Source organism: Phascolarctos cinereus, unplaced genomic scaffold (genome assembly GCF_003287225.1).
Source record: "Phascolarctos cinereus isolate Bilbo 61053 unplaced genomic scaffold, phaCin_HiC Scaffold_2;HRSCAF=192, whole genome shotgun sequence".
NCBI lineage: Eukaryota > Metazoa > Chordata > Mammalia > Diprotodontia > Phascolarctidae > Phascolarctos > Phascolarctos cinereus.
In genome coordinates this window covers 262236749-262252907 of record NW_027555625.1, presented here as the reverse complement: position 1 = coordinate 262252907, position 16159 = coordinate 262236749, and the positions used below count along the sequence as shown (strand labels likewise).

Genomic DNA, 16159 nt, shown 5'->3' with positions numbered 1-16159 from the left:
CTACCACCCTCCTACCTTCCCAACTCATAGAGGAGGCAAGCAAATTGATAAAGGTTATACATGTGCAGTAATGCAAAACGTATTTCCATATTAGTCATGTTGTGAAAGAAAACAGTAAAAAAAAACTCAAGGAAAATAAAGCGAAATAGCAGTATGCTTCGATTTGCACACAGACTGTATCAGCTCTTTCTCTGGAGATGGATATAATTTTTTGTCATAGGTCCTTCAGAATTTGTTGTCTTGTTTGTATGTTGCTGAGAATAGCTAAGTTGTTCACAGCTGATCGTTGTACAATGTTGCATTACTGTGTACAATGTTCTCCTGGTTCTACTCACTTCACTTTGCATCAGTTCATATAAATCTTCCCAGGTTTTCCTTAAAGCATCCTGCTCAGAAGATGGTATTTTCAAAAGAGGGTGCTGTGACTAGTCTATGCATGTGGCCACAGGGTGCCATGTTGAGGGAAGGTTCCCTAGGGTATCTTTGGTCTAAAGCCCCTTGGGTGTGAGGCTGATTCAAAGGCAGTCAATTGAAGGGTTTCAAACTGGAAAAAATCCTAGAAACTAAGGTCAATGATGGTGAGAAAAAGTTCCTTGGCCATCAAGAGAGCTTATATGCCTCTTGTTACTATATTATTATTGTTTGGTAGATATAGTATGAAGGTCAATGGATTTTTCAGTTAATTGACCAAGGTGATCTTGATCAAGTTCATAGGATTATAGATTTTAAGCAGGAAGGAACTTTAGGGATCATCTCATCCAATACCCTTTTTTTGTGGATGAGGAAACGGAAGCTCAGAGAGATTAAATGATTTGGCCAAGGTCACATGGGTAATAAATCGCAGAACCAGGACTAGGAGTCAGCTGCCTCTGCATTTTTCTACTGCTGCCCCCCTCCTCCCTCCAGCTTAAGATATGAAAACAGGAAATTATACAAAACTAAAAAGTGGAATAGGTACCTATGAAGGCCAGGAGTTCCCTTTTCCCTTTGAGGGAAAAGACAATTTCCGGGCTATTTGTAGACAGGATAGAATGTGGGAATTCTGTGTAAATAGATCCCCTAAATATATATCCTGGGCATATAAAAATTTAAATAACTGGAAAGAGCAGGAGGACTTAGAGATGAGTCTAAGAATCCTCAGAGGAAGAGGTTCACCCAAACGCCCCAAGGTGATTAGAGCCTCTCTGGTCAGTCATTCCATAAATCTACTCAGTCATTCCATAAATCTACTCAGTCATTCAATAAATTGTCTGCCTAGTGTGGTAGAAAAAGCAATGGAAACAAAGGCAGTTCAAATCCTGGTTCCAGCACTTAGCTATGTGACCATGGGAAGCCTCTCTGGGCCTCGGTTTCATTATCTGTAAAATGGGCATGTAATACAAACATATACCACCTGCCTGGGCAGCTAGGTGGTGCAGTGGATAGAGCACTGAGCTTAGAATCAGAAAGACCTGAGTTCAAATACAGCCTTAGAATCGTCCTAGCTGTGTGATCTCGGACAAGTCACTTAACCTCTTTTACTGCTGGAGAAGGAAATGGCAAATCGCTCTAATATCTCTACCCAGAAAGGTCACAAAGAGTCAGACGTGACGGAAATGACTGAATACCACCCGCCTCATAGGGTTTTTGTGAATGAATAAGTGCTTAGTGAATGAATGAGGCAAAGGGCTCAAGAAATCTTGGTTATATAGAAATATGGGTTTGTTATTAATAACAATAAACAGTCCATCAATAGACTTCTTCTATGTGATAGTCAGCTAAGTGGCACAAGGATAGAGTACCAGGCCTGGAGTCTCTTCCTGAGGTCAAATTTGGTGTCAGATACTAATTGCGTGACCCTGGGCAAGTCACTTAACCCTGTTTGCCTCAGTTTCCTTATGTACTATAAAATGATCTGGAGAAGGAAATGGCAAACCATTCCAGTATTTTTACCAAGAAAACCCCAAATGAGGTTACAAAGAATCAAACATGATTGAAAACAACTCAACAATAAATGTGATTTGCCCTCAGCCCAGTGAGGTAGAGGATACAAAAATAGGACTGAGACATAGTTCCTGTCCTCAATGTGCACAGTCTAGTTGGGGAGACAGGTCACTGAGGTGGAAAGATAGAGAACATGACAATGTGTCACATATGGTTGGGCAAAGGCCAAATACATGGGTTGCCTCTACTTTACCCAGGCATCTTGAAAATAGTCAGAGGCAGTGCCTTTTTTCCTGTTTTTTTTTTTTAACTGACCAGAAAGTCGCCTGGTCATTAATGTATAGTTTCCCCACAGGCTATTCCCTGGTAACACACATTCCAGCTGGCGCCCGAGACATCCAGATTGTAGAACGGAAGAAGTCGGCAGACGTCTTAGGTGTGTATGGCCTTGGCGGCTAGCCTGGCAGTATTTGTCTTTTCATCCATCCGCCTGCTATCAGTGGGCAAAATTTATAGCTGAAGGGGGAAAAAAAGGAATTTCTGGTCATGTAGGAAAGGAAGCAGACTACAGTGTGGTTCCAGAACCAATGGATAAATGTTACAGGGAGGCAGATTTTTGGCTCAGTAAAAGAAAGAACTTTCTAACAATTAAAATTGGAAGTAGTGAGGTCCCTGTCACTGGAGGTCAAGCGGAGACTAGGTGCTGTACAGGAATACTGTGGAGGAGATTCCTGTGGATGATAAGAGGATGGATTTTAGAGGACCCCTAAGAGCTCTCTTCAAGCTAACATATTGATTCTATAAAAAGTGACACAGGGAGCCCCAGGCCATCAAATGTGGTCCCATGCATGCCCCTGGAGCCAGCTGGTCCATGGGTCTTATTCAGTGACAATGTCTGATCCATGATTTCAGATTCTTTTTTCCCTTGAGGGGAGCAAGAGCAGATTGGTGGAAAGATGGAACAGCATATGTATTTCCTTTTGTTCTCTTTATTCAATCGGTTAGCCAATAAGTATTTAAGGGCTTATTCTGTGCATTACACTGTGCTAGGCACTATGTCGCCTCAGAATGGCTTTGAGCAGGTGATCCCCAACAGGGTATTACACAGAGCTGTTCGCTGCTGTGGCCACTCTCCCAGACTGAGCAGACCCTAAACTACCTCAAAGGCAGGAGGTTTAGGGCTGGGTGGGGTCCTGATCTGGGGAGGGACCCACTTCAAAGCCAATTGGGCTTTCTCCCAAGAGGCCCAGGCATGGGGCAGTGTTCTAAACTCTGTGGCTGCTGCCCCCTTTCCCAGAACAATGTCTGCCAGGGCAGGATCTCATCCTCTGGGGCTCTCCCCTAAACTGCCCTCCAGGGATGGTCTGCCCTGGCCAAGGGCTTTTGGAGAAAGCAGCTTGGTGTAACTGTGGCCTCCAGCCAAGCCGGTTACTTTGTCCTCTTCAGTGGGAGGGACGGACAGTCCAGGAAACAGACTGTACTCTGGGCTGCCTCCCGAGCTTTCTTACTTGAAACAGACGCGTGGAAATACCAAGTTAAGACTCTGAGCATTAGGAAAGCCGCAGGAAGGAAGGTCATTATTGTCAGGAAACGGGTTTTGGATTTGGGCTGAAGGTTTAACCCTTTGCAGACAGACAGGTTCTTGCTGGGGGTCTGTGGGTGTGGCTTTAACTTGCTCTATAATTTTCTCTGGGCTCAGAATTTGATTTTTTTTTTAAAGCCTCCACTTTCTATTCATTTTATTCATCTGATAATAAATTAACTGCACCAGACTCTCACTCCTTGAATTGCATCAGGGGCTTTGGAAGCAAAACTCCTGCTCTCTAGCAGGCCATTCCAGTTCCTGGAATAAACTTTTAAAGGACATGTTTTGGAAGACAAACTGTACCCAAGTCATAATTCTTCCTTCTCGTCTTCTCCAGCTCCTGGCCTTCAGGAGGTAGTGCAATGTAGAAGAAAGCCTGCTGGAGCTGTAGTCCAGAGATCTGGGTTTGAATCCTGGCTTTGTCACCTTACTAGCTCAGCTGTGTGAACATTGGCCAAGCCACTTCCCCTGAGCCTCAATTTCCTTAGTGTACAAGAAAGCAGTTAACTAGATAACCATTAAGAGCCCTTCCCAGCTTTAGCATTCTGTGATTCTGTCCAGTCTCTGTATAAATTCCTCTACAAGACAGTAATGGGGAGGATAGGAAGCCTCAAGTTAAGAAATGTGGACCTGGTCTGGGTGGCACTTTAAGACTTTCAGGAAAGCTGGAAAACTTAAGCTTTCTGCTGAATCTACAAGTTCTAAGGCAGGTTCTCTCCTCTCACCTGGGTTTGAGCGGATTGTCTGCAGGGCTCTGAGCAATCACTGACTGCCTATGATGAATGTTTGGAGCCAAACAGAGGATGGGAGTGGGCCAGACCAAACCCACCCACTGTCTGTGTGTGCTTCCAGTTCAGATCCTTGCTAGAGTTAGGGACATCTTTGGAAATTCTTTGGAAAAAGGACTACATAAGGATACTGCCCTTTTCGACTCATCCCTCAGAATAGCCTGGCTCAGGGATGGGTCCCTGGTAGATGCCCAGTCAGAACCTGCTGATTGACAAAGCATTTCTTTTCAGCACAGACAATGGGACTTCATTCTCCCCAGACCAGAGTGAGAAAACTTTGGGCACTCTGTACGCAGAGCCAGGGAGCCGAGTCACCAGCCGTCCAAAAGCGATTTCTTTTTGTTTCTGGCTGGGAATAGTATCATGGATGTCATAGAACAGAGCATGCCAGAACTGGAAGGGACCTTAAGATACAGAATTCCAGAGCTGGACAAGACCTTAGGGAATGATCTAGACCGACGCCCAACCCGTAGGTTACAGATGGGGGAACTGAAGTTCAGAGAATAAACAGTTAGAAAGGACCCTAGAAGTCATTGCTTTCAACTCTTTTACTTTACAGGCGAGGAGACTTAGATCTAGTGAGTTTACTAGACCAAGGTCATAGAGATAGTAAGAGTCAGGATTCAAACTCAGTCCTCTGAATCTGAACCCAGTCCTTTAATCTACTCCCCTGCCCCACATTTTATAGTTGGGGAAACCGGGTATTAGTTTGGGAAAGGACTGGCCCACGGTCGCATGGTAAATGGAAGAACTGGTACCAGAACTGAGGGTAATTGAAGTGGGGGAGGAACGGTAGAATCAATCTGTGCCCCTCTTTCTTTGGTCAATGAATTAAGCACTTGGGGTCTGTTTCATTGGCTGTAGCAATGGCTAATCACCATGTAGCGATGCAAACCGTCCATCAAGACAGCCCAAATAGCACCAAATGGGCCTCAAGCCAGTTATTTTCAATAGTCTAGACATGTCCTTTGTTGTTTATTTTAGGCTGATATTAAAGCAGGAGTGCATTTCCTGAGCATGCACTGACTCGGGTTAGACTTTTGCCACGGACACGGGGTTTGACTCACCCACGTGGCAAAAGTCCTGAATTTGGAGGTATTTTTAGAAGCTGGGTGGGAGAGTGGGGGGTGGGGGGGGAGGGGAAGGGAGCTGCAGTCTCCTGAGTCATAGAAGGTTAGTGCTGGAAAGGACTTTAGAACATAGAACTTTAGAGCTAGATAGGGGCCTTAGAGGTCACTGACTCTAGACCCATCATTTTGCAGATGGGGAATTTGAGGATCCGAGGTCAACACACAAATTCACATGTAGAGCTCATAGTAGAGCCAAGTTGAGTCCTCTGGAAGCCAGTTGGCTTCCCAGCGGTATATCTAGTTGGCTCCAGACTTGTCTCCCACCCTGGTCATGGATGGTCCATTGAAAGAATAATTCAGCCCAGAGATACTCATTTAATGCTAAGCAAAGTCTTCCTTCCTGGCTAATGACCTATGCATATTTTGCTGTTCTAGCTCTTGCTGATGAAGCTGGCTACTATTTCTTTAATGGAAACTACAAAGTAGACAGTCCAAAGAACTTCAACATCGCTGGCACCATTGTCAAGTACCGACGGCCCATGGATGTGTACGAAACTGGCATCGAGTACATTGTAGCCCAGGGCCCCACCAACCAGGGTCTGAATGTCATGGTATGCTTAGCAGTAGAAAATGGTGAACTTATTACGCACAAAGTATCCTGCCAGAGGGAAGTGTTGAATGTCAGAGAAGTTTTATTGTCTCTAATGAATTAGGAAACAGGATATAATAATATTAACGCCAGCAATATTGAAGAAACAAGAACTGATATTGATACTTGTGATGATATCATAGGAATAGGAAGCGATGATATTGATGAATGAGATGAATTGATCAAAGTTGGAAAGACCAGAGGGCAGGACAAATGAATTTAGGTATATGGTACTGTTGGCTGGAATGGGGTCTAATTATATCCCTTCCTCTTCTGTCCCTGAATGTGGGGGGTATGCCCAGATCATTACTTCTGTCAGTTGCCAAAGGTATTTGTGCCTTTTTTTTCTTTTAGAGAATCCTTAGGCTAGAGAGATTTTGAGTCTGTTGAACTCACACCCTACCTCTAACCCTATGCCATGAAGAAAGCAGCTGCCATATGACCTTAGAATCCTCTCAAAAAAAATGATTCCATGGTCTCCCTTCATGGAACATTTCAGGGCCTCACTTCCAGGGATTGTAGAGTTGTAGAGCAGAGGGGCATTGAGAACATTCTGTCAAATCCCTTGCAGGGTGCTTCATAACCCTCAGCACAGGAGGGCTGTAGAAACTCCCACGGAGCTCCTAATTTTCCAGGCACCATGACAAAAGAATGCATTCTCAGGGTGGAACCGTTGAAAGAGCTGAATTTGGAACGAAAGGACCTGGATTCCAATCCTGCCCATGACACTTATTTCCTGTGGGTCTTTGGGCAAATCTGTTAGCCTCTCTGGACCTCACTTTTCTCATCTGTAAAATGAGGCCATTAGACTAGATGCTCTTTAGTTAAGGTTCCTTTCAGGTCTAGATCAGGGAGACAACATGGTCAGGACAAGTTTTGTCATAAACTCATATGGTGCTCTTTGTTTACCACATACGTTGGGCCTGGTTTAACGGTTACAAAAAATTAGAATTCCTATGAATTAACTGAATGCTCAAGTCGTAAGGAAGAGAATTTGATCTTTGATGATTTGCACTTACACTTCTCACAGGCCATGGTTATGAATAGTAGGTACTGTACTAGCTTGTGTTTAATATCACATTGGCTAAGAGAGACTGTTGTAAATTCCAAATGACATTTTGATAGAGCCAGATTCAAATAGTTTTTTCCTTTAAATCAATCTAAATATTCTGAGTATACTTTGATAAACAAAGACTGGAAGGACATAGGTGATTGATACCCTCAGTTAATCCCAAAACTTAGAATGGGTAGTTCCTAAATTCTCCCTCATCCAATCCTCAATCAGACTAGTTAACAAAAGTTTCCCGGTCTTCTTTTGCTTGTTTGCTGTCTGATTAAAAAGTACTTACAGTGAGCTCTGTGACCTTGGGTCAATCAACTTCCCCTCTCTGGATCCTATCTGTGTAATGAATAAAGATAATCTCTTTTAGCTCTTGATGTTTTATGTTCTAAGGTCCCTTCCAGCTCTGATATGCTGTATTGTAATATTCTATTTTCTAAGGTTCCATCCAACTCTAACATTCTGTGTTCTAACATTGCATGTTCTAAGGTCCCTTCCAGCTCTGACATTCTATGATCTCTGATCTAAGAAAGAGGGGCTGAATGACCCACAGGAGGATAATTTATCTTTCCTCCAGGTGTGGAATCAAAATGGCAAGAGCCCATCAATTACCTTTGAATACACTCTTCTCAGAAAGCCCCACCCCCAGAGCATCCGGCCTGTCTACTATACCTTCTCCGAAACTGCTTCAGAGAGTGCGGAGAGCCGGGAATTTGATGGCGAGGGGCTGGTGGGCTTTGTCCAGCACAACGGCAGCTACTATGGGAAATCGTCAAAGGAGAGGCTAGATCTAGAGAACCAGCTGTTTGGCCAGCAGGGCCCCTCCGAGGATCTCAACTTGAGCAAGGGCCAGGAGACCAATGAGGTGTACGAGAGGGCAGGAGGCATGGACTGCGAGGCTCCGCTGAGGGGCAAGGCCTTCCGAGGTAATGGGCTAGCAAGGGAAGTCCTGGGCAGAGGTGCTTTCCCCACTGTGGATGATGCCAGACCATAGAGCAATGCCCAATGACTTTGAGCATTGCTGCTCGCTCTCTTTGGCAAAGGGCGTGAAGGGAAGGTTTCTCCCACATGATGCTTTGACATAGGCCTACTTGTCATTTAGAGTGACAGCCATAGCCACACTGGGGAACTGGATGCACTCTTCCATTTGGGGATGTCTGGGCTTCCGTCAGAAGTCTCCTACCTTCCCTCAGTTATATTCCTATGTACCTGAAAACATTCTTCAGTCCTCTTTAGTACAAAGTTCTTGCACATGGCTTCGATCAGGAGTAGCTGTGTAGAATGTTAGCTGTTCATTCTATATGGGCCAACCCTACATACTGGAGCTGGGGCAGGTGCTCCCAGAAAGGGGAGGCCCTGCCTGGTGGAATAATCTTGGCTTTGTGCCATAGAAATATTAATAGGGACATCTGTTCCCTAGGGCCCCAGATTTAATATTACAAGTTAGTTTGGCCCTCCCCATAGAAGGAGAGCCAGTCCTCAGCAAAAATTGAGAAAGGGGAGCCCCTGGGTCTCTATTCTATGCCTTTTTCTCCACTTTAAGCCACCCCAGCCCCAACCCAGGAGCCCAGTCGTTTAATACTTTGACCCCTAACATCCTTCCCCCTTACCTTAGGACATTTGACCTAAGCCAATCCTGTAAGAAGGCAATGCTTAAACCAAAGGAATATATAATAATAAGCTATATTTGTCTATATTTTTATATACATTATTTCATTGACTCTTACAACAGCCCTATGAGGTAGGTACTATAGGTATTATCCTCACAGAAGAGGAAAGTGAGGTTCAGAGAGGTAAAGCAGCTTCCAGTGGTCATGCAGCTGGTGAACATCAGAAGTGGACTTTGAATTGAGGTGTCCCCGACTCTAGCATCTTCTCTCCACAATGTTGCACTGCCTCTCAATCTACAGTGATCCATTTTCAGTTATGGTAGAGAAAAGATTTTTGGGTTCAAAAACTTTTTAGACTTTCCTGAGATCACTCACTTCATGATGGTGTCTGTGCATGTCTAATGCTGGTATAAAAATCCCTCTGGCTTGATTCATAGCCAGAATAAGCAGAATATTTGAGCTGGAAATGACCTTAGAAATCCCCTAGTTCAGTGCCCTTATTTAATAGATGAGGAAAGTAAAGACCAGAGAGGGGAATTGCCTTGCCAAAGATCACACAGCTAGACAGCGGCAGAGCTGGGTTTCTTGACTTTCTAATTCAGTATTCTTTCCATTTTGTTCCCCCCCCCATTTTGTTTTAAATATCAGATTCAAATACTACCCAGGTGGTTCATACAGGAGAGAAGGAGGATCAAGACGCTGATGCCCACTTTGCCTCCCAGGAGTTCCTCTCAGAAAATGCCATCTCCGATCAGCTTTTGGGGAAGAGCTCTGACTCTAAGGAGTTTGTTCTGAATGTAACAGTGAACAGCATTTTTGCTCAGGGTGACCCACATCACCCAGGGGGCTCTCCCATGGACAGCCTCTATTTGGACTATGAGGAGAATGAAGGGGCTTACATCCTCAATGGTACCTACTTGGAGCTGACCGGTGATAGGATGGCCAATACATCTTCAGAAACATCATTCCCCAATGCCAGCGCAACCCTCCCTAGTTCACCAGGAAACAGGACACACAAAGCAAGGTAGGAGAGCTTTTCCCATATCCATGTCCTACGTCTTTCGACACCTAAGGGCTGTGCTCTACAGGGGATGAGGAGCACAGGCCATTCTTCACATTGACTGAGGTTCCACTGCCTCTTCAGAAGATTCTTACTGGGTGCACATTTGGCAGGGAAATGTCAGTGGTTCACGAGGTGGGTAGGTTGAAGGAGACAGAGCTGTTTATACTTATTCAAGGGATATTGAGCAAGGCATTAAAAAAGGATGCCTTCTTTTTTCTCTAGTTTCTAGCACAAGATCAAGAGTCTAAAAATTAACATTATTTTCCTCCTTATTGGGCTGATGAGTTAGGTAAGTTAGGGCAGAGTACTTATGATCATAGGTCCCAAGTTGGGATTGAAATTCATAGGATTGAAAAGTCCAGATTCCTTGATTTGCAGATGGGGAAACTAAAGCCTAGAAAGGTTAAGGGACTTGCCCAAGGTCATACAGATTATAAGTAGAAAAACCAGAATTTGAAACCAGGTCCTTTGGCATGAAATCTACCTTTCTTTGCACCGTGCCATTAACGCCATGCATAGGGAGGACATCTAAATGAGCGAGTGGACTTGTTGCTATTTTGTGGCATCTAACCTTAGTCAACCTTGACAAAGTATAGGAAGCAGATTTTCCAGGTCTTGTTCCAGGGTGCCACCAAACTCCTATCCTACAAAATCACAGAGCCTCTCAGGATCACAGAATTCTCAAAGCTTCTTACAGGCAGCTACGTGGTACAGTGGATAGAGTGCTGGGCCAGGGGTCAAGAAGACCTGAGTTTAAATCTGGCCTCAGATATTAACTGTGTGAACTTGGGCAAGTCACTTAATCTTTGTTTGCCTCAGTTTCCTCAATTGATCAGAATAGGAATAATAAAAAGCACCTACCTTGCAGGGCTGTTGTGAGAATCAAATGAGATAAGATCTGTAAAGATCTCAGCACAGTGCCTGGCACATAACAAGTGCTATAGAAATGTTATAATAACAACAACAATGATTAGCTAGAAGAGACTTAAGCATCTTAGATTAGCCTGTGTTTGTACAGCAATATTTTCTATAACATTTCTGACCAGAGGACATAAGGTTCCATTTGTAGAGCTCCAAGGAAGTGAAACTTACAGCCTCCTAAGGCAGCCCATGTCACTTTTATATAGTTCTAATTACTAAAAAGTTTTTCTTCCATTAAGCCAAAATCTGCATCTCTGCAACTTTTCATCTATCCCACCCCTTTCCCCAGGGAAACAGCTGTCTATAGCTGAGCAGCATTAATCTTATGGTTCATCAGAATTATATCAAGAGACTGTGAGGCCAGAAGACAGTTTAGGTCAGAAACAGGAAACCAGGCAGCCCTATATAGATTGGGTTTGGTGACCTCCCTGGACTCTTTCTAGTTGATTCACGACAATTCCAATTTAGGCAGCTAGGTGGTACAGTGGATAGAATGCAGTACTTGGAGTCTAGAAAACTTCAGTTTGAATCAGGCCTCCAATACTAGCTATGAGATTCTGGGGAAGTCATTTAGCCACCATCTTCCTCAGTTTCTTCATCCGTAGAATGGGAGTAATAATAGCACCTATCTCCCAGGGTAATTGCAAGGCTCAGATGAGATATGTATAAAGTGCTTCACAAACCTTCAAGTACTATATATATTCTAGTTATAATTAATTCCTGTGTTTGCTTCTTGGGTTCTGGACAGGCTGGAACTAGTGTACTTTGATGAACCAGGCATCAGGACAAAGATGGTTCAGCTGAGGGTACCAATAGCAAGAATTCATATTGGGGTCCAAGTCATCAACAAACATTTATTTAGTGCCTACTATGTGCTAAGTACTGGGGATACAAAAAAAAGGGCAAAACCTAGTCCCTATCCTTGAGGAACTCACAATCTAAAGGGTAAAATAACATGCAAATGAAGATGTACAAACAGGCTATATATAGGGTAAATTGAAGATAATCTAATAACGAAAGTACTGACTTATAGAAGGTCTTATACAGCTAAGCAAGAGCGTGTGGATGAGTGAGCACAAATCAATTCCTGTTAATGGAGAAAATTCAAACAACAAATTCAACCATCATGGAGTACCTGTGCCCTTTCTTGCCTTGACTGGAAAATGATAGGGTCCCTTGTCCTCGGGATGATTTTCTACTAGGGGATCTCAGGCATGTCTACAAGTACCTATCCTATAAAGCAGAGCGTGGTGGTGTTTGTTAGCCCTTCACTCTTGAAAAGGACCGTGAGTGCTTAAGAGAGGAACTATTTCCTGTGAGACTGCATAAGAGGGGGAGATTGTTTCTGGTGTGGGGATCAGGAGAATGTGATCCTTGAGCTGGGCCTTGACTGATGTGGAAAATGTCAGTGTGATTGTCAGCAAAGCATCATTGTCTGGGACAATAGATTACTGACTAGGAACATGCCCCGGCCTTAACAACGTTTCTTGGCACCAGGTTTGGCATGAGCAAAGATGGGCATATGCCAGTAGTTGAGGTATACTATAGATTTTGGATGACAATCTACCAATATTATATCAGTTTTGAGAGAGGATTTTGGTGGTTTTTTATTTTGCATTTTGGTCAAGTGGAGGGGAGTGGTGAACTACTGATGAAGGTTGGTTTCATTTGGGGAAATGCTAGAGAACAAATCACACATGTTTATTAAGCACCAGGTGTTAGGGAAACAAAGACAAAGACAAAACAATCCCTGTGCTGAAGGGGATTACCTCTATTGAGTATGCAGACAAATCAGTAAGTACAAAGTATGAGCAAAGTAATTCCAAGAGGGAAAAGGGCAACTAGGAAAGGCTTACTTTAAGAGGTGGAACTTAGTTGTTGAAGGATTGAAGGATTCTAAGAGGTGATTACCTCCCAGACATGGCAGGCCATCTATACAAAGGCATAATGATGGGAAACAGAGTGCTTTATAATGGGAAGGGCTAGCAGACCAGCTTGACTAGAATCAACCAATAAGTATTTATTAGGCATCTACTGTATGCCAGGAAAAGGCAGCTAGATGGCTTCGTGGATAGAGCATTGGGCCTGGAGTCAGGAGGACCTGAGTTTAAATCTGGCCACAGACACTTACTAGCTGCATGACCCTGGGCAAGTCACTTAATCTCTATTTGTCTTAATCCAATGAAGAAGGAAATAGCAAACCACTCCAGTATCTTTGTCAAGAAAACTCCGTGGACAGTATGGTTCATGGAGTCATGAAGAGTCCGACATGACTGAACAACAGCACAACATGTGCCAGGCACTGTAGTAAGTACTAGGCATCCAAAGACAAAAGTTAAACAGTATCTGCCCTCTTGGAGCTTACATTCTAACAGGGAGACAACATGCAATTATATGAGTGTATATAGAATATGTAAAAAACCAAGTCAGTACAAGGTAGCTCAGATACTTACTAGCTGTGTGACCCTGGGCAAGTCACTTACCCCTGTTTACCTCAGTTTCCTCATCTGTAAAATGAGCTGGAGAAGGAAATGGCAAACCACTCCAGTATCTTTGCCAAGAAAACCCCCAGTGGGGTCATGAAGACATGACTGAACCACTAAACAATAAACAACAACAAAAAGAAGCTGAGGGATCAGGAAAGGCTGCATGTGGAAGAAGGCCATGCTTGAACCTGGGGGCTAAAGGGAACCAATTAATCGAAGAAGCAGAGGTGAGAAAGAAATGGATTTCAAGGCATGGGGGACAGCCAAAAATGGGGATGGAGCTGTGTGTGTGTGTGTGTGTGTGTGTGTATGTGTGTGTAATGGCAAGCAGTATAGGATGGCTGGACCATAGAGAATGTGGAAGAAGAATGGAAAGTAGGAAGGGGCCAGAATGCCAAACAGAGGAGTTTGTATTTGGTTCTAGAGGTAATAGGGAGGAGGTTCTAGAGGTAAAATGGAGTGATTAAGTAGAATGATGAAATAGCCAGACCTGGACTTTGGGAAAATTGCTTTGGTGGCTATATGGAGGTTGGACTGGAGTGGGGAGACTCCACAGTGTTGCACAGGAAGGCAGGATGCTACAATGGAAAGAATGCTGGATTTGTGGTTAAAGGACCCATGTTCGTATCATGTTCCTGATGCTTTCCACTTGCGTGACCTTAGGCAAGTCATTTAACCTTCCTGGTTTTTCGAGTGTAAAACAAAGGGTTTGGATTTGATGGGCTCAGAGTTGCCTCAATCTAGGCCTATGAGGCTCAATGAAATAGGAGGCTATTGCAGTAGTCCAAGAGAGAGATGATAAGGATGTGATGTAGGGTGGCGGCTGTATGAATGGAGAAAAGGGGAGGCCCATGAGAAAGATGTTGTGGAGATAGAAACAGCAAGATCTGGCAACTGGGGAAGTGAAGAATAGGATGGTACCATGGAAAGAAGTCTGGAAAAGCAGGTAGGTGGGAGCCAGATTGAGAGGGCTTTAAATGCCGGGCATTTTAAACAGGTGCTCACTCAGTGTTTCGAGTCTCCAAAACATTGGGTGTTCGGGGTTTTACACAAGGAAGAGTGCAAGGATCACAACTCATTTTGCTTCCTGCCCCATTGCCCATTTAAATCATTACATGTTTAAGAGGATTAGTCATGTCAGGCTCTCAGTCTCTGACTCTGAGACATTCTCCCAGAGGGGCCACTGAGGGCCTTGCAGAGCACAATGCAAAGAGACTGACCTTTCTCAAGACAATAAGCTTCAAGACAAAGTTACTGACATTCTCTTCGTTTTTTTCCCCCCCCATTCAGTTCCATTTTCAGAACTGACACAAAGCTCAAGGGGAGGCAGGGAAGGAGGCTCTTCGACTTTCTATCTGGGCAATTTTGCTTTCTATTACAATGTGTTGTGTTGTTCTCCTTGGCAGTGACTCACCTCCTCTTATGATGTTACAGACAGCTCCTTGTTCTTAATAGAAAATGCCTTTATCTTAGGACATTTGTGTGGGAATGATGATGATAATAAAATTCAGAGTGACCACTGGACCTAACTAACTCCGTAATCAGTGGGAAGATAGACTGTGAAGGGAATGACAGGGTTAGGTGGGGTTTTGCTTTTGTTTTAGTTTTTTTGAGAGAGTGGGAACATCAGAGGTGATTTTGAGGACATTCAACAAACACTGAATGTTTCCTATGGGCTAAGCCTGTACTCAAGTAATACTCAAGTAATTCCTTCTCTCTCCTGAATTTGCAGAGTTGAACTAAATAGAGCAATCCAGGCTCTTTTCAGTTGTGTTTTTACAGGATACTTGGTAGCCTTACAGATCCTTTAAGAGGTTAATAAAATAATAAAATAAATCACATAATTAGGACTTAAAAGATCATTGACAAGTTGGAGAACATCCAAAAGAAGGCAACCAGGATGATGAAGGGGGGAAATTCTTTCAGTAATAAATATAAGCATTTATTAAGCACCTATAATATGCCCAGTACTATGCTAAGTGCTTCACGACAGTGAGATAGGTTCTTTTATTATTCCCATTTTATAGTTGAGGAAAATGAGGCAGAGAGAGGTTAAGTGACTTGCCCAGAGTCACACTGATGCTAAGTCTCTGAGAGTGGATTTGAACTCGTCTTTCTGACTATAGGACTATCCACTATCCCAGCACTATCCACCGATTTGTGATGATTAATTGAAGGAACTGAGGTAGTGTGTTAAAACCTGGAGAAGAGAACACGGGCGGGGCCGGGGGGAGAGATGGAGGGCAGAATGATAGCCATTTCTGATATTTGAAAGGCTGTAATGAGAAAGAGGGTTCAGACTTGGTCCCAGAGGACAGAGTTAGGAGCAATGAAAGGAAAATGTAGAGGCAGATTTAGGTATTTAGGTATTTGGGTAAGGTAAAACTTCCTGATAATCAGTGTACTTCCTAAAGGGGATGAATGAAATTAGGAAGTAGCACTTTGCCCTTCACTAGTCATCTGACAAAGACTGGATGCCTGATTACTGGAAAGGCCGCAGAGGAGATTCTAATTCAGGCATGGGTTGGACTAGCTGGCCCCTAAGGTGCCATCCAGTTCTTTTTCCCCCCTTTTTTTTTGGTGAGGCAATCAGGGTTGAGTGACTTGCCCAGGGTCACACAGCTAGTAAGTGTCAAGTGTGTGAGGCTGGATTTGAACTCAGGTCCTCCTGACTCTGGGGCCGGTGCTTTGTCCCCTGCGCCTCCTAGCTGCTCCTCCTTTGGTTCTGATACTGTGAATCTGGTGCTGTCTTTGACCACTCCAAATTTGAATATCTATCACAAATAAACCAAAGCAAAAGATCCAGTCGCAAGGATGGTAGGTACTCAACGAACAAAGAGCTGAATGACAGCAGGATGGAAGAGGGGCGGGTAATAACTTTTAGGCGCAGAAAAGTTTTGGAAAATTTTATCTGGTGAATGGATACATCTGTATCAAGAACATCTATCTGGAAGAGTGTTTGGGGACTTCCTACTTCTGAGTCCATATAAAGGAGGAATATGAC

At 43.8% G+C, this 16159-nt stretch overlaps 1 protein-coding gene across 6 annotated transcripts in view; it reads left to right on the top strand.

Moving 5' to 3' along the window:
* ADAMTSL2 (ADAMTS like 2) overlaps window positions 1-16159 on the top strand; it is a 49549-nt gene that overhangs the window by 10257 nt on the left and 23133 nt on the right. For all 6 annotated transcript variants that reach the window (XM_020981949.2, XM_020981951.2, XM_020981955.2 and 3 more), the window contains 4 exons: window positions 2279-2359; window positions 5802-5977; window positions 7653-8001; window positions 9334-9709. In XM_020981949.2, coding sequence (XP_020837608.1) covers window positions 2279-2359; window positions 5802-5977; window positions 7653-8001; window positions 9334-9709 — 982 coding nt within the window. The remainder of the gene's footprint in view (window positions 1-2278; window positions 2360-5801; window positions 5978-7652; window positions 8002-9333; window positions 9710-16159) is intronic.